This window comes from Chinchilla lanigera, unplaced genomic scaffold (genome assembly GCF_000276665.1).
Source record: "Chinchilla lanigera isolate Chin_1 unplaced genomic scaffold, ChiLan1.0 scaffold00002, whole genome shotgun sequence".
Classification (NCBI taxonomy): Eukaryota; Metazoa; Chordata; class Mammalia; order Rodentia; family Chinchillidae; genus Chinchilla; species Chinchilla lanigera.
This window is the reverse complement of record NW_004955403.1, coordinates 11,065,189-11,088,796: the sequence shown is the minus strand read 5'-3', so window position 1 is coordinate 11,088,796 and position 23,608 is coordinate 11,065,189. Positions and strand designations below refer to the sequence as shown.

Here is a 23,608-nt window from a genome sequence, read left to right as displayed (position 1 = left end):
CAAATTGCCTGAATATACAGACACAAGTGCAAAAATAACAGGCATTTTCTGTAATGCTTTCTTATGGTGACCAACTCTAATTTAGTGCCTTCTTTTCAGACAAGATCGGGCGCATTCAGGGTGGTATGGCCATAGACTAGTGCCTTATTTTCAGAGTGGGAACATGAGCGAGCAATCTGACTCCCAGTCAGAATGGAAGCTTTCTCCTGAGGGACAGATAGTACTGTTTAAGCCCTACTGAGCTTATCCTGTTTATCTAACCACAATTTCTGAGGTAATTCTAGACCTCTTCCACAAGGGAAAGTTATCCCTTTCCTTACACTCTTAAGGTATGTTTTCTTTGGAAACTCTGAAACCCCAGTACTGAGACATTGACTTGTAAATACACTATTACTTAACAGATGGCTTTCTCCGTGTAATGATGGAATCAGTAATAATTCGTTCCACACTTATTTTTCTTCATTGTTCTTCTCAAATTATATTATGAAATGGTTTTGTAACAGAATGGAAATTGACCAAATTTTCTCTGATATTGCATTAGACAACTCGTTGCTAAAACAGATCGTGTAAATTAAGTTTCAGTCCACGATGATGACACACCTTCACTTTGTCGGGCGTGTTAATATTACACTGGGTATAGTTTGTCCACGTCCTGTTGCTTTCTGGGTGTCTAAACCAGTTTCCATCTTGATCACAGATTTTTGTAACTTTCTCTGTAAAATGAGAAAGACAACCATAAGTTCATTAGCCTAGGGCTGGCTAAACACATGTCAAGGAGATTTTTACATAAGTTTCTGCTTTCACCTGAAGGATCAAAATCTTGAAAGTAATCAGGGCAGTGTTGCATGGATTCAGTTCCTGCCGCTACGTCATTCCAGCAGAGCCAGCCATCCCAAGTTCTGTTGCAGTAAGCGCCTGAAAAGGAGGGGAAATGCGGGGTAACTCACTGGTCCCATTGCACAGGAAGACATAGTGTGAAGGAGTGGACGTGGACTGACTCACTGACATGGAATAAAGCCTCTCTATTGAAAATGAAGATATTTCTATCTCTTCCTTTTCTTTTCAGATCAAGTAGAATACTTAATAGCCTCACACATCCAAGCTGGGGATATAGCTCAGTAGTGTAAGCGCCTGCCTGGCAAGCACAAGGTTGTAAATTCAATTCCGACTACCAAAAAAAAAAAAAAAAATAGCCCCACACATCTCTCCAATGTTAAGAGAGAAAACCTTTTCTATTAAAAATATAAGTGAAGTAATATAGACACACAAGCTTAACTACTTAATGGTGTCTTGTGTATGAAAATTTCTATCTACATGTATATCAAAATAAAAGACAGGCAATACACAATGAGAGTGAAAAAATTATTTATTGTAATCCAGATGGAAAATGTATCTAAACATGTACCTTGACTTAGTACAATTGTCTTACATATTTTATATGTTCTTTGGCCTGGTCATCTGGTTTTTAATCTGTATATATGATAATTAACTTTATAAGTGCTTATAGGAGAAATACATGAATCCAGTGCTGGAAAAATAAAAGGAAGGTGAAAGAACGGAAAATAAATAAGACTTGAAATGTGCTGTGTATTCGTACTAACTCCTTATAGTGAATGTAATTGTTGTATACTGAAAACATGTACTACTAAAAATTAAAAAAGCTTTTTTTTAAGAGGCTTTTTTTGGGTCTTTTTTCCTACTATTTTCTTTTTTGGTACCAGGAATCGAACTTAGGGCCTCGCATTTACCAGGCAAGCTCTGCACCGCTGAGCTACATCCCCAACCCTAAGAAAGCTATTTTTAACATAAAAATTAAAAATGAGCATAGCTTTTTAAAGGTATAGAGAAACTAACTGTTTATTGTTCCAGTATTTTAACAGTCTCTGATCAAAGAAACTTTGTAACATTTTTTAAATAGAACCCTGAATGCTACCTGAGGTATGTATTAATTTTAATAGATTGACACAGCAATTTTGAAATTAAACTAGCGCTCCTTCCAGAAAACAGAAAAAAAATCCTGATGTCTTGAAACTCTAAATGACCACAATTTTTCAAAAAACATTTCAGATCAGATAATCACAATTTTCTCTCCTGTGGCTTTTACGCAGTTAAGTAATTTGCAAATATATATTACTTGGTAAAATAAATTTTGTGGTTTAGCAGAAAAATTTTCTTCTAATAGTTTTAGAAAACATTGCAAACATACCCAATCACTGTCGGAAAAAATTCTAATTAACTTCAACAGTGGCAGCATTACAGAATGTGAAGTGTAATATATTTCAAATTGTGTTTTATGGCATCTAGTAAGATATGAGCGGGATTACATTTTAAAAATTTATGTAGTCAAATTAATTTCAGAAAAACAAAATTAAAATACATATTTTATTTTAAAACCCTTCTAAGACTATTATGCATATTTACTACATATTGCATATAGCTAGCAGAGGTTAATTCATTACTTTATACTAATGATACTTAGATTTTAATGGAATACAGTGAAAAACTTATCAGTTAACACAGAGTATGTATACTAGTATTTCAATTACTTGATAATTCAACTCCTGCTGTCTTAAATTAGATAATTTGTCACTGTTCCACATATTTTAAGTTATCCTTTTTTGTGACTAATATAACAAAAATATAGATGGACTTATAACGTTTACATAGTAATCCAAAAGTCATCCAATTATATTGTTGAGTTGAAAGGAGTTTAAATTTATTCTATGTAAAAAAAAAACAACAAAACTGTTTTCTTCTTTTACAAGCAGAGTCATTTGGATATTTATCAAGGTTAATTTTCTAGCATTTCATTTATATACAGTTTAATAAAATGTCAATTATTTTTTCAAATATTGTCAAGTTTTTTCCCTCTGGTGCTTTAACATTAGAACTATGTAAAGAGTCTCTATTTTGCTTTGTTTCACTGTGGATATTATGTTTTATATTTTGAAAATAACACTTTTTAAGGGTTGCCAAATAAAATATAGGGACTGTTTTCGTTTTTGCTAATTAAGGCCACTCTATTTATGTTATTCATCTTTATAGCTTCAAAATCTAGGCAAATCCCAGGGCTTAGTAGCTCCTCCACAAGTGTTAGTAAGAAGAAAAAGAGAATATATTAACGGAGGCAGAAACATTTGGACTTCATTAGCTTTGTGATCAAATGTACTTTAAAATGTGTATTATTAAAAAAAAACTTATACACTGATTGTTTTATTTTATAGGTTCCTGTCCAGCAGGTTCTAATAAAATCCATCTAAATTAAATGGGCTGAAGTTTCATAATCGCTGTCTTAATTTGGGACTTGTTTCTTTGTACAAATTTTAATACTATTTGATGTGCTTAATATCTTTAAGCTAGAAGTAGTATTCTAAAAAGATAGTATCACACATTTTATTAGATTTCCCTCAAATAATTGAAATAAATCATGTTATAAAGTATTTTCATAAGTAATAATTAAAACTGCACATTTACCGGAAATCAAGCAACTACTTCATTTTTAAGTGTAGGCCAAAGTAACATAAAGTGATAGAAAGGGTTATTTTCTTTTAAAAATGTGTCAAATGCATTTGGAATTAAGTCGTCAGTTACCTTCTGTTTGTGGAAGGGGGTCTTGCATGATTTTCTGATAACATTCGTACTGAGCCGTCATGATTTTATTTCGCGTCACCCTCAAGTGCATGGTGTCATTAGGGTGTTCTTCGGGTTCTGCTGTGGTGAGACCCTAAGAGATGAAAACAACTTCAGAACTGAGCAAATACCTTTGCCAGAGGCTCTGTCATCGTGGAAAACAGCAAATGCGTGGGTACGCATGGGAAACTTAGTCCTCAGAAGAAAACCCCCATTTGTGACTCCCACCGTATTTGGTTCAAACGGCCACGTAAACGTTGCCCATGGCAGAGCTGGGAAGCACAGCTAGCGCTCATGAGCCTCCCATGTTGCATTTGGCTTCCAGACAACCTAAATATGCATCCTGAAATACACACAGAGCTCTGCTCCAAATCTCCTCGATGCTTTGGCCTGCTCTGTAAGTGCGGGCAAGATGCTTTCCCCCTATCCAGAAGCCTGTGCTTTTTTACTGTGAAATGGTATACAGTACTATCAAGGTAACTAGTACATGGGAAATGCTAAAAACTCACGCAAACTGTTACCATACTTTGGTAATTAAAATAGTGGCAAGTTAATTTATACTATTGGTACATAGAGCTTTCACTGAGTGTACCTCAATAAAGGGTTAAACAGGTTGTAAGCAAATATATTCTGATTTTGTAGCAATAGTTTGTTTCAGTTCTTCTTTAATATTTACCTTAGTGCCACGCTGAATGATACTAAGCTAGTATAAAAGACTTTCAACGCATTTCTCACATTATTTCTCTTTGTCATCCCCAATAGGCAGTTATCTTTCTATTTTTTTGTCCTCTCATTCTTGATTTTCTGTTTTCTAGCAGGGAGTTAAAATGAGTAAAATCAAAATAATGACATTCTTCCCTGTATTTCCACCATCACCCCATCACCGTTACACATGAACTCTTTTACACTTTGGTTTTAATCTCCTAAAACAGATTTCTGTTGCAGATGGCTGCTATCCAAGTAATGACTGGGTATTTAGAATATTAACCGAGACAATATTTTTAGGAGATTCACTGTTTGTTTTTTGCAGTGCTGGAGATCTTACTCGTGAATGCTAGGCAGGTGCGCAACCACTGAGCTTGGCCTGGTGGGTCAAAGTTATGCACAGAGGAGAAAGGAGTCCTGCCACCCAGATTCCGTATACTCAGAGATAACTTCTCAGATGTGCCGGATTTGGCCTGCTCCTAGCCTTGAAAATGTTCAAAATGCAGAGGCTGACAGGAATGAAATTTCTCCCCCGGCTTGGGTTTTCTGCATCGATCCTGAGCCTCTTTGTTTGAGTCTTCATAGGGTTTGCTTAGAAGCATCACAGGAAAATTCTTTGTTGGCACAGAATTAGGGGAGATTATGTCTGTTTCCCATACATATAATGATATAGGGGCACAGTCAGTGTTTTCACTTGAAGCAGAGAAAAATATGAATAAAACATTTCAGTAAATAAAAATTAATTACAAAAAGCATCTGACTCCTTTAGGAAAGCAATAGATCACCTTTGAGCTGCCCTTTACCTCTTTCTCACATTCCTGGCACATACATGTGGAGGTGTGCATGAGTGTACACGTACACAGGCACAGGGCACACAATACACACACACACACACACACACACACCTGCCCCGAATTAACATCAATGTCTACTTATTGAATAACTACATGAGAAAATTAATTCAAAACACATTGCATGATTCCAAATCACCTTTCAATCAATATATATCAATCCGTTGGTGCAAAGAAAGAAAAAAGTCAGTGAACTGGTAGTGTTATCTTAAAAAATTTAACTCAGAATCTACAAGGCTGATTAAAAATATTTCATTTACTATGTACAACTATGTATGCAGAGCCTTCCAAGATTTTCAGGCTCTGGACATTTTCCCTGGTGTTTTCCACATCTGTACCCTCTGTTCCTCCCCAGTCTGACTTTCCTTAGGCTCCTTCCCCAGTCAGTACACGAACACACACACACCGAAAAGGGTGAAGCATCGCTGTGCTGATTGGATGTTTATACAATTATGCATCCGTGTCTGCTTTACTTTTGTCATTATTAACCTTTATCGATTACAGGGAAGTAAACTAGAAATATTAAGTATGGACATAAATCAGAGGGATTTATACCCACCATTAAAAATGGAAGGAGAAACAGAAAATACAGGATACACTTCTTCTCCATCATTACAGCCCAAATAAAATGTCAGTAAATCAAACTGCAATGTAAAATGAAAGAAATAAAATATTTTATCAATATTTATGGAATAAATGGAGATAGTTCTTAAAAGAAAATTTTCTCTATAGCTACATAATTTTATTTCAAAGTTAATAATGTTGTATATTACAAACATTCCAGTTTATCAAAGATTAAAGTACTAAAGAGATTTAAAATGTTTGGGATTAATTAAATTAGACTAATTTTAGACAAACTTCTTTCATGTATACTTTTAAGTAGTTCAAAAACAACCTTACCTTTTTGTCTTTATTGAAATTGTGATAAAATGATTAGAGTATTAAAATTGAAAGCTTTAACTGAATATCACAACACAAATTTTGATAACATATTTTATTGTTAAAGTTGATCTCTACTTTCTCTAAGAGATTCTAAGCTGGTTTGTATTCTTGGGGCGGCTTCTAGTGAATCAACACATCTACGTCATTAAAGTGTTTTTATAATTTAATAGAAATAATTTTTTCACAACAGAAAATTCTTTTTTAATCAAGAAATAAATGCTGCCATAACCCATTGACATTATTTATATAAGGTCACAGGAAATGGGAAGTATCACATCAAGTATTTCTGGTGATAAGCACCATCGGAGCTCATCAACAGCACCATCTTGATTCTAAGAGACAAACCCTGCTGGGTCACAGTTCCTACTGTTTACTTTCTATAAGTCCAGGAGCAACTTCTGTGAATTGCCATGAAATATCCGTAGACTCTAAGGCTCCTTTAATTGAATATGAAAAAAATGCTTTTCAGAAGCAACAAAAAAAATCGTCAATAGATATTTGACGCTGAATTCTAAATGCAGATTTGATTCTCTTAGGCAACTTAGTCATGATTTTTATTATTAGGCTATTGTCCAAACAAGAATTGTCAAGCCTTTTTTCATGTGGTGCATTTTATTGCTTTTACCCCATGCAAGAAGAGCACAGAACTGACTAGCACACGGAGCCTCTGCCATGCTCCCCCTCACCAAGACTCACCTAGAAGCAGCTGTAGAAATCTTCTGGCTATGGTTTTCTCTTCTCTTAGCTACCTTGGATTTTTATTATTAGGTGATCTTAGAAAGAACATAACAGAAAAATCAGGAAGCATTGTATTCATCTTAAATATTAAAAATAAGATTGTAACAGATAAAATTAAGAATCAAAGTTTCTGTAACTCAATAATTAATGACTTGATGTTTCAGGTTTTATTACATTTTGCCATGAAAAGATCTAATTTCCCAGCACTTACATGCACGATTGTCTCCAGACTCAAATCACATTTTCTCTTGGGTCATATCTGACATTGTCTTGAAGAATTTCTTAAAATCAGGGGTCATGACCTAAAATGTTGATAGATTATATAATAATTTAATGTTATGTTAATGATACAATTTATTTCCATGTATACACTACTAATTGTGGCATTTTATTGAGCTACTTTACTTTTTAAGATCTCTTGTTTACAATATAGTTAATAGCATATTTGCTGCATGTTTGAATACAAATCATAGATATATAATATGAATGCATTTTGCCTAGAAATTTATATATTTTCTATGAGTAAATGATTTTAAAAGAGTGATTTTGCTATTTTTGCACACAAATAATTACTGAATATTAGCACCTGCAGTATTCCTTTTTCCACAGGAATGTGAAAATATTGTTTTCAGGCATTTATCACCTAGGGAAATATATATCTAAATTTATTGCATCTGTAGCCATGTAATAATAAATCATATTACCTTTAAAAATAAATTTTGTGGAGAGCGTAATTATCATCCAGAATTAATAGAAAGGCCAAAGAATAGAAGACTTGTTGTTTTATTTTAGATTTTTGTTTCTTTTGCATACATTTTTATGAGAGTAAGTGCAGATATGGTATTACTCTAAAATGCTCCTTATCATGTTTCTGATAACTTACTGGGAATTTGTGTTGAAAGGTGAAAAATTAAAGAATTTAAGATTCATAATTAAAGTTCACTCTTAAATACAGGTTTTCACCCTGAGCGCGGGAACGACAGTGGATGGCACAGGTTGAATTGTAGGCTGTGTCGGGGAGCCTGGGAAATTTCTAACTTCTGATCTACTTTCACTCAGGCTCCTAATTCCCATGTGGCAGAACCTGATGAAATGCCGTTTTCCACCGTTGTTGTTAGAGTAACGGTTTTCATTGCTGTACTTGTTGGGATGTTATATCAAAAGTAACTCACTGAACTGAATTTGGAACGTATAAAGATTAAGGCTAATTTAAAACATTGGTAGTTCATACGTAAAACATTGACATTTCATGTTTTTCTGTATAAAATGTGTATATATTTACATATATAAATAACAACATAAATATTCTTCTATTTGGAAATCAGATCAGTTCTGCAAAACAATGCTTTGATGATTTTCACAACACAGGAGTCCATTACCTTTAATATGTACATGGTTTCAAAAATATTGAAGGGGAAAGTGCCTTAAATGTCACGTTTGGAAGGTTCCCAAACCCGGCAGAGTTGAGAAACACCCTACCCAACATTTCTGCCATTTTTATTGCTTGTCTGTTAGATGTGAAATCCAGAGTTGCAAATAGTATCTCAGTGAACTGGGTCTTACGGGTTAGTACATCATCCTAGCACCAGTTATTGAAAAGGAGTTTATTCAACCCACAAAATACTTATCAATGCAAGAAATATGATTCCTTCTTTTATTCCCCAGTGATCTGGAAAACGTCATATTTTGTGCTATGCACTACCTTCTAATTGATAGGGCAAGCTTAGAGCTTGGGGTTTCTCAAGGCTGGAGTCGCAAGGTTAAGTGGTAGATACTCAAACACACGATGGTTATCTACACTGTCCAAGAAATCCAGCAATGTCTAATTTATTGGGTGATTCAGTTTACTTGCTTCACCTACTCTACATGGCACCTAACAAAGTTCTCCACCAGCATATACACACAGTGTGAGTGGCACTTATGGAGGAATCGCCCTTTCACCAAATGTTCTTTGAATCCAAGATGGAAAGATCATGACTGGATCTGAATTAATGCCGTTGCAAGAAGAGCTAAAAGTCAACTTAGACTAATATTGGTAAATGTAATGGCAAGACTGTCCTCAGGAGAAGTACGTCTAGCTGTCTGCCTTGGCTTAACCTACTGGATCTTTACAAACGTTCTCTAAGTGGCTCATTTGCAAATAGTTCTCTCTTCCGCATTTAGTTTATTCCAAACTGAGTGTGTTAAAATACATTTGATATTAACTGGTTAAAGCTCTTAAGCAAATCATTTTCATTATCCTTCAGAATTTAATGTATTTATTGACAACAGAGAATTACGCTATGAAATACTGTTGTGCTCTTTTAGTTTGGTGGGGGAGAGACCAAGTAAATAATGGAAGGAGGTTAAGTGATGTGATTAGTATGATAAAGTTTGTTTAGTAGGAAAAAGACATTCAGAGATGAGAAAACTCTGATTTATACACTTAAGTAAAATAGTAATCAGTGGTAGTAGTTATGAACACTTTCTCTTACTAGTTGATAGTCTCATGAGGCCTGTAAGTATTATTTTATATTACCTTCTCAAAATTAAACAAAGTGAGGATTTGCTTCTACTACTAGAAATGAAATAATTACTGTACAAATAAAATAAAATATACTTTTATTTCCAAATACTTTCCTGACATACCCCAAAACTTCAATATTAAAATTTTTACAGGCTTTATCTCATCACAGAAAGAACTTTCAGAAATGAACACTGTCTTAAAAACTCAAGTAAGTTTTGAAATATAGTTGACTAGGATTAGAAGTAAAAACCAATGGTATAGCACATAGCATGAGCAAAATCCTGAGTTCAGTTCCCCAGCAACACACAAACAAGTACATGCACTGTGCACATGTGTGTGCATGCACACACACGCTCACACACACACACACACACTCACCAAAGTTACTTGAAATATAGCTGCCTAGTCACTGAGGATTATTCCATTTGCCATGTGGTTTCATTTCCTAAAACCATCAAAGATTCACCCTACAGGACAATTTTTCATTCATCTATATTTTAATTTCATAAATTTAAGAGGACTAACTTATTGGTTTACTGCAGTACAAAAACATTAGCCTGTCACTTCTTTCTCTGTTGAAAATAAAGACATTTAGTAACCTGCAATGATAATTATAGCAATGACAATGTTCATTCTACATAAAATTAGAATCTTGTTGGTACACCGAAAGATGAAACCTCACAACCTATGGCATAAAGCCTACTTTATGAACATGCTTATTGTTTTCTCAAAAATTTATCATTCCTTTATGTACTTTCTATCATTTATTTTTCTTTGTAATAATTTTTTTTTGAGTTGAGTCACCTCACCCTAATATTCAGTGTATGTTCTCTCCTCAATTGAGAGAAAAATAACTTCCCTCTACTTCTCCATTTCTAAAATACAGATATTCCTGTTTTAATGACCTAGCTATTTAACAAGTGTTCAAACTTACAACTTGGGCACGCTGTTCAGACTTAAGACCCACCCCTTGGACTTATGATGTATCATTTTTATGCACAGTTATATACATCTTGTTATATAGCCTCAATGTCTTTTTTGTACAGTATACCTTGTTTCTACAATACTGCAATTTGTGCTGACTATACTGTACAGTATAGCACTGTAGTTTCAGGCGCTATTATACACTATAGTACTGTGAGTTATGCAAATAAAAGCAAAGTCATAAAGTTGAAGTTTCCTTTGACCATTTCTTTGTTCTGAATATCATTATTTACAGACTATTGTACATATAATTTCTCATTGAGCAACCAATTCATTTAATAACCTAGTTGCAGGCTTGGAAATCAGTCATCACATGAGGCATGTCTCTTAGAATTTTGTAGGCTTGAAACAGTATTATTTATTTCCAATTATTTATCCAGTTAATATCAGTTTGGCCAACAAACACATTTCCTACAGAAGCAATACTTAGTCTGCCATAAAGTGTGCAGAATCTATGAAAGACCAAAGATGAGCTGGGTCCTCTCCAGTATGTTCCTTTGCATATTAAACAAGCTACATTTCTCCTGAATCAGAGGATAAGCACTCTGCTCTAATCTCCCTATCCCACACCTGCATGGCAAACGGAAACTTTTTTCTGTCATTCTACACCATCTACTATAGGTTGTATTACTGCAGAAAATTTCACAGCACAAGAACCAGATTATCTTTTATTTTATCCTCCCTGCCTTTTTCTGGAAAAATCTGTATCACTGTGCTTTAATTATCATTGCAAGTTACTAATTGTCTTTACTTCCAACACAGAAAGAAATGACATCCTAAGGTTTTAAAGTCCTCCCCGCCCCTCAAATCTGGCTTGGAAAGTCCCTCACATTCTCAAGAAAACTAAAATATTAAGAGGCTTTTCTTCCTAAACATGTGTCACTGATATAAGAAACCAAATGGTTCATCCTTTTAAAAGTGATGTCTGGGGCTGACATTGATTTTTAGGCTAAACCAGGGCTCCTCAGAGTGTAGATACCTGGACTAGAATCAGTGCCCAAGCTTCCTGAAGGTGGTAAAATGTCAGAACCTACAAGAAATGAATGAGAATCTTAGGAAGAAAAATTTAGGAATCTATCTTTTTATTAAATACTCGAGAAAATTCTTGGCCTGTCCAACTTGGAGAAGTATGATGTGAACACATCATTCTCAACGGGCCGTGCCAAAGCCTGTGTACACTTACAATTCTTTGTTCTCAGCACTGGCCAGACATTCTACAAAAGAAATATCAAGTATAATGTCAGCAAAATATTCTAAAATGTTCCCAGGAATAATTCATATCCCAGATCTTCCCAGAGAAAGTTATTCAACTGTCCACTTGAAAACACATCAAAGCCCTATTACTGCCATTTCCTTTGTCTATTTGCTCCAGCAGATGAGGAGCACAGTAAGAATAAGTAAGGGTGGACATATGGTCCATCTCTGTGGCTTTGCATCATAACAAAGTGGCCATATTAAGAGAGCACAAGGAAAGTGGTTTTTAAATACAGTAATCACCAAAATTACTCACAAAATCAATCTATTTGTGCAAGAATGACTTTTTTTTAGGTATTCTTAACACTGCAACACATATTATGGCTTTCTGAGTCATTAAGGACATTATTGCCTAGATTTTACTTCAGGAATTTCTGATGCATTTCATTTTGATTGGTGTCCAGCGATAAGCAATTTTTCAAGTTTCTTTGGTGAGTTCAGTCTAGAGTTGGCTTAGGAGGTGGAGGTATACCTCAGGGGAAGAGTGTTTGCCTAGCATGCACAAGGCCCAGAGTTCAATCCCTAGTACCACTGAAACCAAACCAATAACACGAAGATATTAGTCTATAGTTGGCTTGAGAACTAGTGTTATAGACTAGCAGAATCCTATAAAAGCTGGAAGAGTGGATGCCCAAATATTTCTGTGTCCTATTCCTCAGTATTTGTGATTACAGAAGTTATTAAATAGGAAGATTATCCTAGATCACCTTGGCTTACGGCGATAACCCTAGTGGAAGTCCTGAGCACTTAGGAATGGAGGAGGAAAGATACAGTTGGCAGTGGGGATGCGGCAGAGGAAGAGGAAGCAGAAAAAAAGGGAAAATATGGCAGAGTTTGACCCACTGTTGCTGGCTCCAGGATGTAGGAATGCACATGCGAAGAGTGACGTGAAGGCTCAAGATTCAAAATAACCCCAGCCCAACAGCCAGCAAGTCCTGCCACCACAAGGCCTGAGTTCTTCCAACAACTGAATGATCCCGGGAGTAGAATCTCCCCCTTGATCCTCCAAAAGAGAACAAAGTCCTTCCAACACTGTGATTTTGGCCTTACCACACTTGAAATAGAGAAGTCAGGCAAGCCTGAAGAACTTCTGACCTAAGCACTGTGAGATAACAAAGGTGTATCGCTGCTAAATTCATGGCAGCTCATTGCGGCTGGGACAGGAGGTGCACACAAACATACCTGATCGAACTCATATTTTCCCATCCAACCTAAGTAGTAATGTTTTGCTTGCCAAACAGCCCATCATCCCCCAGCCTTAGAAGACGTTCATTACCATGCAAGACAATCACATTTGCTAGCAGTGCTTATTTCAAGTTGCCCCTTTATTGTTTTATGGCTTTGAGGACGCCAACTCAACAGTTTTCTGCTTATTTTACTTAACTGGAAAGTGAACACAAAACTTGATCTTTAATCTGGCTACTTGTTTTACATTGATAATTGATAGAATATGTATACTAACATCAAAGAAAAACACAGCTGACGTAGCTGCAAACTCCAGGTTTTATAACACGCAGAGTCTCTAAGCTGATTCCCTGACCTGAAGATGGATGTAAAACTCACGGCTATTATTGAAGTCTGATGTAACTTGTAAATGAGATAATTCCAGAGAATGCCCGACACAGTCAGTGTTGCCTATAATTTTTATCATAACTCATCCTGTTGGATTGTTTTACTGATTAAATTACATGATAGGTAGAAAGAACCTGCCTCTCAGCAAGTACACAATAAACATTAGCTTGTTCTATCACTCAATGACTCTGTTAATCATAGCAGTGATTATCTCCACTAAACGAACTAGACAAGTCCAACATGTAAATATAAGCAGCTTGTCCAGGGTCACAGAAATGTTGGCAGCCTACCCCAAATTCAGATTCTCTGAGTCTAAATGAAGAACTCTTTGCCCTATATCATAATAACTCAGAGAAGATAGATACTGCATTTTCCTGGATAATTAAGAATAAAAAATTGCAGGACATATTTGCATTTTGCTTATTCAAATCAACGTCCTCACCATCAGTTTGACTGAGTGAATGGCCTATTTCACTTTGACTCATCATATAAATTTATACTTTTCTTTTCCACAGTTCAGTTCATTTCCTCAGCAATGTTCTTTTATTTGATATTTGTGTATTTTTATTATTTACATTAACAAGTGTCTTGATAACACAGAGTTACCCTTCTGGTAAATTACCAAAATGAATACTGCATGCGTTGTATTATGCTTCAGCTCTTAAACATGTATTCACGCATTTATTTTAGAAATTCAATTAGTCATTTTACACTATTTTTTAAGCATCAGCTTTTTGGTTACTTGGGGAAGTAGAAGTAAAGTCATGTATTGTAGGGAAATAAAGTGAGGTAAAAGTTAGTTTCTGCTCTCACTAAAAATATTTATTCAGTCAGAGGGATGACCTTCAGCTCATTTTAAAGGCTTAGTTCATTTCTTTTTTAGGTTCTTTCTGTAGATTCATCCATGAGATTCTAATAAGGAATGATTTTAACAACATTTAAAACTGGAATTCATTTCTGTGCCTCTGTTACTCATGAATGTGGGTAAATTATAGACCCTCCCACGTATTTTATTTGTAATTCAAAGATGTGAGAGAGAGGTAAAATAAAAATCCACACTTTATATGAAAAGAAAAGGATCAGTTTGCACGCAGGAACAATTTTGGTCAAAGTAAACTAAGTCCTAAATACTCTTGACCCAAGTATATCCTGACATTTTTCCAGCCTGGAAGTCTTTCTCTGCTTCTCCCATTGCCAGGGGCCCAGTAGAGACTGAAGTTTGAGTAGCAGAGTGAAAAGATGACCGGTTGGATAGATCCTTTTTCTTTTGTTAAGTGAGACTAACAGGAAAAGAAGTCACTCCTCTCATAAAAATCATATATTTTTCTTTCATTTCTCCATATATTGCCTATTTTGGGGGTTATTCTCATTTTTGAAAAGCTATTTGGGGAAGGTCTAACTCTCTCTTTTGCATTGCAGAAAATTGAAATTAGAAAGTAAACATACTTTTCAATTAGATCCCTTGCCAGACTTCTCAGAGGAGAATCTGATGGTGGTAATAAGTTTAGCCTGGGCTAATCCCAATGCTCCTGGGAGTGTATTTGAATAATTTCTGAATTTCAGCTTCATTGAGTTTTTGTCATCTTCATGTTTATTAGAAAACAACTACTAAGATGTTTAAAATTGCAGGGTAATAGAAATTGCTGCTCATGTTAAGAAATGATTCAAAAGGGCATATATACATCAGGGTATTCGATAAAATAATAAGAAAAAATATTACATTTAATTTACTGAAATCCTATGTGTGTTCTGGAATATAAAAATATCTAAAAGCCAACTTCAAAGAATTGATTTTTTTAAATCTCACAAATACGTCCAAGGTATTTTATGTTTGAAGTGATATTTGTATTTAATTTTTAACAGTGAAGTCCACATGCAGAAAAAACATTGTATCATTGATGAATGATAGTTTTTTCAGATAGTTACTGAAATTAGCACAAGAGGTGATGATGTATAACATGAACTACAAGTAGAGCGACAGTTGGCTACAAATATGTGACTCCCTCATTTTAAAATCCAACTCAGCCATATACTAGCAAGTTAGATAACTTCTGTGAGAATAGTTTTCTCACCTACAAAATAGTTCCTAAGCCCCAAAACCATTGTGAAAATAAAAGAACTTACTAATGTTACCTATTATTATTATTACACAATAAAATTTGTAGAAATGTAAGTAAACTTAGACAAGTTTTGATTTCTTTGCCAATATTGCAATAGTATTGTAACTAGACAATTAACACTGTATTTCAAGAATACGGTCATTTGCACCTTTAGTTTTTTATCTTTAGAAATAACATAATTGTCTTTCTATCATTTAAGTAGTGATGAAATTATCAAAAAAGCAGATACTAAGTATATTCCCAGAAATGACATAAATCTAGTTCAGACAACTATATCTTTCCTAACACCAAGCCTATCTAAATTGAATATCTAACAAACTTTGTGTATGCATCACAAAAATAGAGATATGATGAAAAATATAATGTACCAACCCAATCAAAAAGAAGACATGGAATCTGTAAGTTTTGACTTTCATGCAAAATGACTGATACCAGCCTCTACTAACCCTGGAACAGCAACACCAAACACCACGCTGTGTGCTGACTTGCTTATCTAATGAACATTCCAGATCCATAGTTGAATAACTATTAAAGAGAGATAATTTGTGATTAAGTTTGGGATTTCATTTTACACTCTGAAGTACATACTCAAGGGAATAATTTTCCCATTGTGGGCATAATTAGCTATTTTCCGGTGATTTCGGTCACTCTCTTTTTATTTGAAAAAGGCAACTGGCCAAGTATCAGCCCAATTAGTTAAAAGTGGGAGGGAGCCTGCAAAGAATGTTTTGTCCTTGATGGAACACTCTCCCTCCAGGAGAGCCAATATGGAAAGAATTAATTGCTCCAAGAGCTCAGAAACAAAAGAATATCTCTAACAGCTCTTTGGATTAACACTGTACACTGTACACACATTTCCCTTTTGCAAAGTCAGAAGTAAAATTCTATGAGAAAATACATGTTCTCCTACCAAAAACAACCTTACCAAATATGTAACTTAATTTTTAAATGATACATAAGATTTTGCACACTTGTACAGTATTAAACTATTATATTTTCATACATGTATATGTTGTGTAATGTGCATTTCAAGGTCTCCAGAAACATTTTCTTCATGATGAAAACATTTAAAACCCTCCCTTCTACCATTAAGATTATCTATCTATCTATCTGTCATCTATCATCTATCTATCTATCTATCTATCTATCTATCTATCTATATCATTACTGGGAAATAGGACACTGGAATTTTTTAACCCTATTTAATTATAACTTAATATCTGTCAATGGATGTTAGTCCTGTCTCTCCTTTCTTGCCTCACTCCCTCTCTCCCTCTCTTGTTCCCTCCTTAATGGTAATCATATTCTTTTTCTTTTTTTTGTAGCAGGAATTGAACTCAGGACCTTGTGCTTTCCAGCAGGTGCTTGTGCCACTGAGCTATATTCCTGACCCTGGTGACCACCATTTTTATGAGATTAACTTTTTAGGCTCCACATGTGAATGAGATTATATGGAACTTGTCTTTCTGTGCCTGGTGTATTTTATGTAACATAATGACCTCAAGATAAAATGTATAATTTTCCTGGAATTTTAGCTTATGTTGTATATTAGACCAAGATCAAAGTTATAGTATTTCTGACATATTAAGCTTTACAATCTCTTTGAAAATAAAATGCAGGGGCTGGGGATTTAGCTCAGTGGCACAGTACCCGCTCAGCAAAGTGACCTGCCCAAGAATGAGGCAAGTGCAAAGTTATGAGTTTGATTCCCGGTACTGGAAGAAAAACAAAAACAAAAACAAAAACAAAAACAAAAACAAAAAAAAAAAGAAAAGAAAAAGAAAAGAAAAGAAAAGAAAATGTATACAGGACCTATTAGCACATTTTGACATTTATGCAAAACAGACATTCTGTTGATGCTACCTGTCTGGCAAATTTTTCCCCACTGGTAAAATGAACCATTTTTCTATTTCAAATCCATTCTCTCTGCTTCAAGCAAGACATCCATCTTGGTCACTGGGGTGGGAAAGTGGCTAAAATCTGGCAGACTGGCACAGTCATCTGAATCTGCTTGGCTTAGCAATGGATATGTAGTCCAACACACACCACCAGAATTCTCTCTGGGGCAAGTCCATCAGTGTTATCTGGAAAAATTTTCTTTCTACTGGGTAGCAAAACAGATACAGTATGACTATGTGGCTAGTCTCATGTATCCTTCTTGTCATATAGAGAAAAACTATTCAAAAACATGGAGCTCTCTGTCAACAGTTGAGGACTGGCAAAGAATCGGATGACATTAGCAGAGTTCTTTAACTTGGCCATCCTTGCAGTCCACTACCCTACTGAAATTCTTCATCAGGAATCATTTAATGTAACCATTAAATTACATCTTATGCCTAAGCTGGTTTGATTTGGAGTTTTGTCTTTTGTAAGAAAAATGTTTCTGGCTAACATTTCAAGAAATACTGGTGTCAAGGAATGACCACGATGAGAGGGTTTTAAGGTGTCTTCCCTTTGCAACCTGACTCTGATTGAAGAGCATGAATATTCTTGGGCAGGTCACTTTGCCGAGCCTCAATTTCCTTCTCTGGGAAATAAGATGACGTCAGGTTCCTGTCCAGCAGATAATCTCAGTACTTACAGATTATTTCCTTTGTTCACCAAAGCAGAGCGCTCCTATTTATACTAAAGTTTATTTCATGTCTAGCTAATAGTTCAGAACTTTTAAAATCAAACGTATCTATAATCCAAAAGAAGCTTAGCATTGCATGCCTTTGGATAATTCATAGCTAATGTGTACCCATAGCAGGATGTTTAAAACCCTCTCAAAACCTGAATCCAACTAAAGGATAAAAGGTATGAATACTCACCTTGTGTTAGGCAACTTTGTAGATACAATATTAAAAAATGACAAAAAGTAGAGAAATCGTATTACATTTTAAGTAGAAACTCTTGTGCACAATTAATACCAAGAAGAAAATGAGAGGCCAGGTGTTCAATCACCAGTAAATGAAACAAAGCAAAACATAACAAAACAAAACAAAGAAAAAAAAGAAAGAGAAAAGGCTACTTCAGAGAATGGAGAAAATGTTTGCAAATCCTGTGTTTGCTAAGGGACTTTCATCTAGAACATGCAAAAGACACTTACTACTTAATAATAAAAAGACAAACAACCCAGCTAAAAATGGGCAAAGGATCTAACAAATAACCAATATGTACTTGAAAAAAGTGCTGAATATTATTAGTCATCAGGAAAATGCAATTCAAAACCAAATAAAATGTTGCTTCCTACCCACTAGTGATGAATAAGAAAATACAAAGTATACAAAAGGGTATAGAGAAAATGTATCCCTCTTCATGCATTGCTGGTAGAAATGTAAAATGGTGTCACTGGTTTGGAAAGCACTTTAGCAGTTCTGTTGAATGTCAAGTCTAGTTACCACATGACATAGTGATTGCACTTCTAAGTATATACTCAAGAGAAATGAAACCAGTACATATCCAAACAAGCGCTTGTACATGAATATTCTTAGCATTATTAATCTTAACAGATGAAAAATGGCAGCAACTCAAATATGTATCAACTGGGGAATGCATAAACACTGTCTGATACACACACATATATAACGGAATATTACTTAGCAATAAAAAGACAGGAATACTAATGCCTGCTACAAAGTGAATAAGCTCTCTTTTTAACATTATACAAAGTGAAAACCATCAAAAAGACACATATTGACAATAATATTTCTATGAAATGTCCAGAAAAGGCAAATCCATGGTGACAGAGAATGTTTCAGTGGTTCCCTAGGATGGAGGAGGACAGCATAGTGGTTGCCAATATACAAAGACACTTTGGGTGATGAAATGTTTGAAAGTCAGATGGTGCTGATAGTTACACAAGCCTGTGAAGGTGCTAAAACCACTGAATTGTACTCTACCAACAAGTGAACTATGTGCTATGTGATTTATATCTTAATATAGGTGTTTTATAAGAAGTAAATGCCAAAAGGGTCGTGGGAATCTCAAAGAAGATGTAAATTGATGAGAATATCTAGTCTGCATCTCTCTTTTGTTAGAGACAAATAATTTTTACATTGTAAGATAAAAGATATGGATCAAATTGTGTTTACCTTATATATAGCATATCATAGATGTAAATTCTGAACTTTTCCTACTTGGATTCAGTATTGCATTTTCATAAACAATTAAATTAACTATATTTTATGTGTATAGAAGGGCTTTGATTTGCAAAGAAAAATATATTTTCCTCAAAACTTGTTTTCCAAAGCTACTTTTTAATCCATGCACAAAATATCATATTTCCTTTTATAAGTAAATTTTAATCTATGGAAAAATAATCCACTGTATTTGGTTGAGGCAAAAGTTCTAGCTGTATGCTTAGAAAATTTGCCTTACGTTCAGATAAGATCTATAATTGCTTACCGTTCCCTCCTGATAGTGATTTCACTTTTTAGACTTTTAGAGTGTTCCTTTAATTTTCTTGTAAGAGTGGGCAACTGAAAATTTATATATAAAGTGTAGATGTTTCATTCCATTTCTGACATTTTAATTCTTATGAAAAGCATAAAAGTTATGAGAAATATTAGCAAGGAAAAAAGAAAGTACTGAATCTTGCTTCTTTCTTGGAAATTAACCCAGGTTAGATACTTTAATCCCGATTACTTATTTTCTATGATGTTTGTTATAAGGTCAAAATAAAAGACAGAAGGAAGTTGAGGATGTAACTCAGTAGAGAGCACCTACCTAGAATAAAAGACCCTGGATTCCAGCCCTGGTGGCACAATCAGCGAGAGAGGGTAGAGGAGGGAAAGAGAAAGGGGGAGTGAGAGGGAGAAATTAGAAATTGAGGAAAGAAGGAATGATGGATAGAGAGATGAGAGACAGGAAGGAGGAAGGAAGAAAGGAAAGAGAAAACCTTTGTGTCTCAGGTAAATGCTTATAGGAAAGTAACCCTCGCATTTTTATACAGAAGTAAATGAAAAGTTTGTAGTATTAACTTCTTTTACAGTTTCTCATCTTACATCCTTTCAACATAAGGCCATCTTAGTAACTTTCAACATGTACATGTATTTATTCCAATTACACATTAAGGACAGACATGGTGGTGCATGCCTCTAATCCCAGCTTTCAGGAGGCTGAAGCAGGAGAATCATAAGTTCAATGCCAGTCTGGGCAACTTACAAAGTTCAAGGTAAGGCCAGACTAGACTGTCTAGGGAGCCTCTGTTTTACCAAACCAAACCAAACCAAACCAAACCAAACCAAACCAACTATGTTAAGAAATATGGACCCAGAAATGCTATAATTTTTGCTCTTGGAGATAGTTAAAACACTGTAAAGGAATGAATACATACAAATGCAGATAATAAGTGTTATGGGTGATCAACAAATAGTTTTGTGTCTAACTGAAAAGATGGAATTTGTATTTCACATGGGGAAGAACATACTCTGGCCCCCCAATGTGATCCAGTGACTCAAAGACAGAGATGACAGGAAGAGAAGAGGTCCTCACAGGCAAGGTGCTGCTCTGTGGACTGTGGAAACGCCCAGTTCCTTAGCCCCAGGGAGAGACCAGGCTTCCCAGGAAGACAGGGCAGTGTCAATCTCCACACCACAAGAAAGGAAAGGAAAAGAACAGTCTAGGCTTGGGGAGAAGACCCTCCCTGATGCATAGTCTACCCCACCGGTATCATCTCAAGAAAGAAAGGCAGGGGTCCCTTAATTTTCTAACCCTGCAGACAAAAGTGGATAATAAATGTAGGAGAAATAAGCTCTAGCATCTAGAGCAAGAGGACAGGGGTTTCATTTCAGACCTTAGCAAGACTCATTAATGTAAAGAGGGAGGCGAGAACCATGGTGGTGAATCCATTCAGAAGTCTCTTGCAGACAACTGTGAGCAAGTGACCAAAAAGAAGAAGGGGAGTGGGAGTACAGAATGCTATAGGGAGAGTCTGTGCCCCATTTCTATGTTAGAGCCTAAGTATGCTCTTAATGGTGTTCGGAGCTGGAACTTTAGAAGGTAAATAGTTTAGATGAAGTCATGAGAGTGTAACACACATAATAGGACCAATCACCTCATTAAAGAGAAAAAGGTAGGCTAGCTCTGTGGGGGTGTATGTATGTGTGTGTATGTGTGTGTATGCGTGTGTGTATTCAACCAAGGAAAGGCCTTGTGAGGACATAACCAGCAAGAGGGTCCTCATTAAGACCTCAGCCATCCTTCACCCTCCACAGCTGCTTGCTCTTTGAGACACTCTGTGTGTGGTGAGAGTTGGGGTCCTTGGAAAGGGATCAGGTCACCGAGGGTCTAAATGCCTCAGTGGGTTCATCTGCTGAGCTCATAGCTGAACGTTTAGAATGTGGAGATGGGTTGAAGAAGGTGGGTCACTGTGGGCATGACCTGAAGGTGTATTATCTTTTCCTTTTAAATTTTTTTATTAGTACATGTTACAATAAATAACATTTACATTCCTGCTAGGGAACAGGTACACATACTTCACATATCTTAATTCCTTTTGTTCTCCTCTCTTCCCCTGCCCCCTCCTTCCTCTCTGTGGATTCCCTCCCCATTTGCAAAAGATCCACTCTGTTTCCTTTTGCGTATTTTTTTTTAAAATTATACCTTGGGTTTGTCATAAAGAGAAGTTCTATGATGCATAAGCTTGTATGTCTAATTTACTTCTCATAACATCCTTGTCTGGGCCCTTCCTCTCTGTGCTTCCTGACGACAAGCTGAGTATCTTCCCCCACCTCCATGGAGCCAGCCCTGTGTGGACTGAAGCCTCTGAAACCATAAGCCACAGTAAGCTCTTCTTGAGGCTGCATGAATCGTGCATTTTGCCCTCTCAATGGAAAACTGACTACAACACAGTCTGCACCCAGTAAGACAGAAAGGCATATTTAAAAGACAGAGATTAAAACGTTTTCATCTACAAGGACTTAAGAACTTGACTACTCTAAGAAACCTAAACAAATTTCCAGAATTCTATCCAGCTCCAGTCATTCATTCAAGCAATGTGGCAAAGGAGGTTAAGAAATATGTGTGTACAGGTCAGACATTTGGAGGGAAACAGTATGTGCAATGTTTGTCTTCAAGTTCTAGAGGTCAGCAAATAGAAAGTCTGCACCCATCTTCACATAATAGAATGGAACCTAAAACAAGGTGCCACGCTGTCCAGAAAGCTCTTCTCTAGTGGAGAACAAAGACAGCCCTATTCTAGGAAATGTGTATATGAATTAAATTAAAGCACATTTCAAAGCAACATTTAACGCCCTCAAAACCACTGAGGGGCTGGGCGTGGTGGCGCACGCCTGTAATCCCAGCACTAAGAAGGCTGAGGCAGGAGGATTGTTGTGAATCAAGACCAACCTGGGCTACAAAGTGAGCTCAAGGCCAGTCTAAACTTCATAGCGAGACCCTGTCTCAAAAAGACAAAAAAATAAACAAACACAAAACCATTGAGGGAATGTGTTAACAGAGGATGGAGGCTCTTTCTAAGGATGAAGACAGAGAAATACAAAGGGCACGGTCGCAGGAAGAAGCCGGGCGGGTGGTGAGATGCAAGGCAAAGGTAGGGCCTGGCAGGAACTGAGGTTCTTTGGGAAGCGAGGGGTGGAAACCTGGATGTGCCGATCAGGCATTTGCTAGACACAGTCCCTGGGGGCGGTCTGTGCACTGCTGTTATGTTGGGCGCTCCAAACACAGCTTATTTTTAATTACTTACTCTTGTGACTATGTCGGGGTTGTAATTTAAAAACAGATTTTCCAGGGCAAAAGAAGTCGCACAGGAAGGAGCTCCTTGCTGAATTAAGCTGCGTTTAAGTGAGAACTGCCCTCCAGAACAACACGTTCCCCGCGAAAAAGATGGCAACTCTACCCCAGCCCGACTAACCTCCGCAGAGTGCTATTATCAACTCAATTGTATGTTTTTTCCTGTTGCAAAAACATGTTCCCAAAAGACTTTTAAAATAGTTTTCTTTCCTGCTAAATCGTTGTGCCAAGCACTTTTTTTTTCTGATTCTCAGCCTTAACCGGACCAGGATGTGTTAAAGAAAAAAAACAACAAACAAAACAAAACAAAAAAAACGCCCTGTCACGCTTGACAGGGTTTAATGGGCCTATAAACAGAAGAAACATTTTCCTAACCCGATTCCCCCTGCCCTGGGATCTGCAGTGAGTTTTCCTCAAGATGCAAAATATTACTGCAGAATTCAAGAGGCAACACCTTTCCCCAAAATTACCATGTTAGACCAAGACATCTAGCAAGAATAAAAGAAAACAAATATATATATGAAATGTGCATACATATATTTAAATATAAATATATTATTAGTTAAATTACA

General features: G+C 35.9%; 1 protein-coding gene across 6 annotated transcripts in view; it reads right to left on the bottom strand.

Annotated features, from left to right (window-relative positions):
* Calcrl (calcitonin receptor-like) overlaps nt 1–23,608 on the bottom strand; it is a 101,742-nt gene that overhangs the window by 29,698 nt on the left and 48,436 nt on the right. For 3 of the 6 annotated variants that reach the window (XM_013512405.1, XM_005373330.2, XM_005373332.2), the window contains 6 exons: nt 7,078–7,168; nt 6,825–6,901; nt 5,746–5,830; nt 3,592–3,724; nt 805–915; nt 601–713 (listed from right to left, as the gene is read on the bottom strand). In XM_013512405.1, coding sequence (XP_013367859.1) covers nt 601–713; nt 805–915; nt 3,592–3,724; nt 5,746–5,799 — 411 coding nt within the window. In that variant the 5' untranslated portion in view covers nt 5,800–5,830; nt 6,825–6,901; nt 7,078–7,168. Of the gene's footprint in view, nt 1–600; nt 714–804; nt 916–3,591; nt 3,725–5,745; nt 5,831–6,824; nt 6,902–7,077; nt 7,169–7,570; nt 7,596–7,749; nt 7,924–11,539; nt 11,571–23,608 lie in introns of those variants that run through there. The other 3 variants (XM_005373331.2, XM_005373333.2, XM_005373334.1) reach the window with 3 other exon arrangements.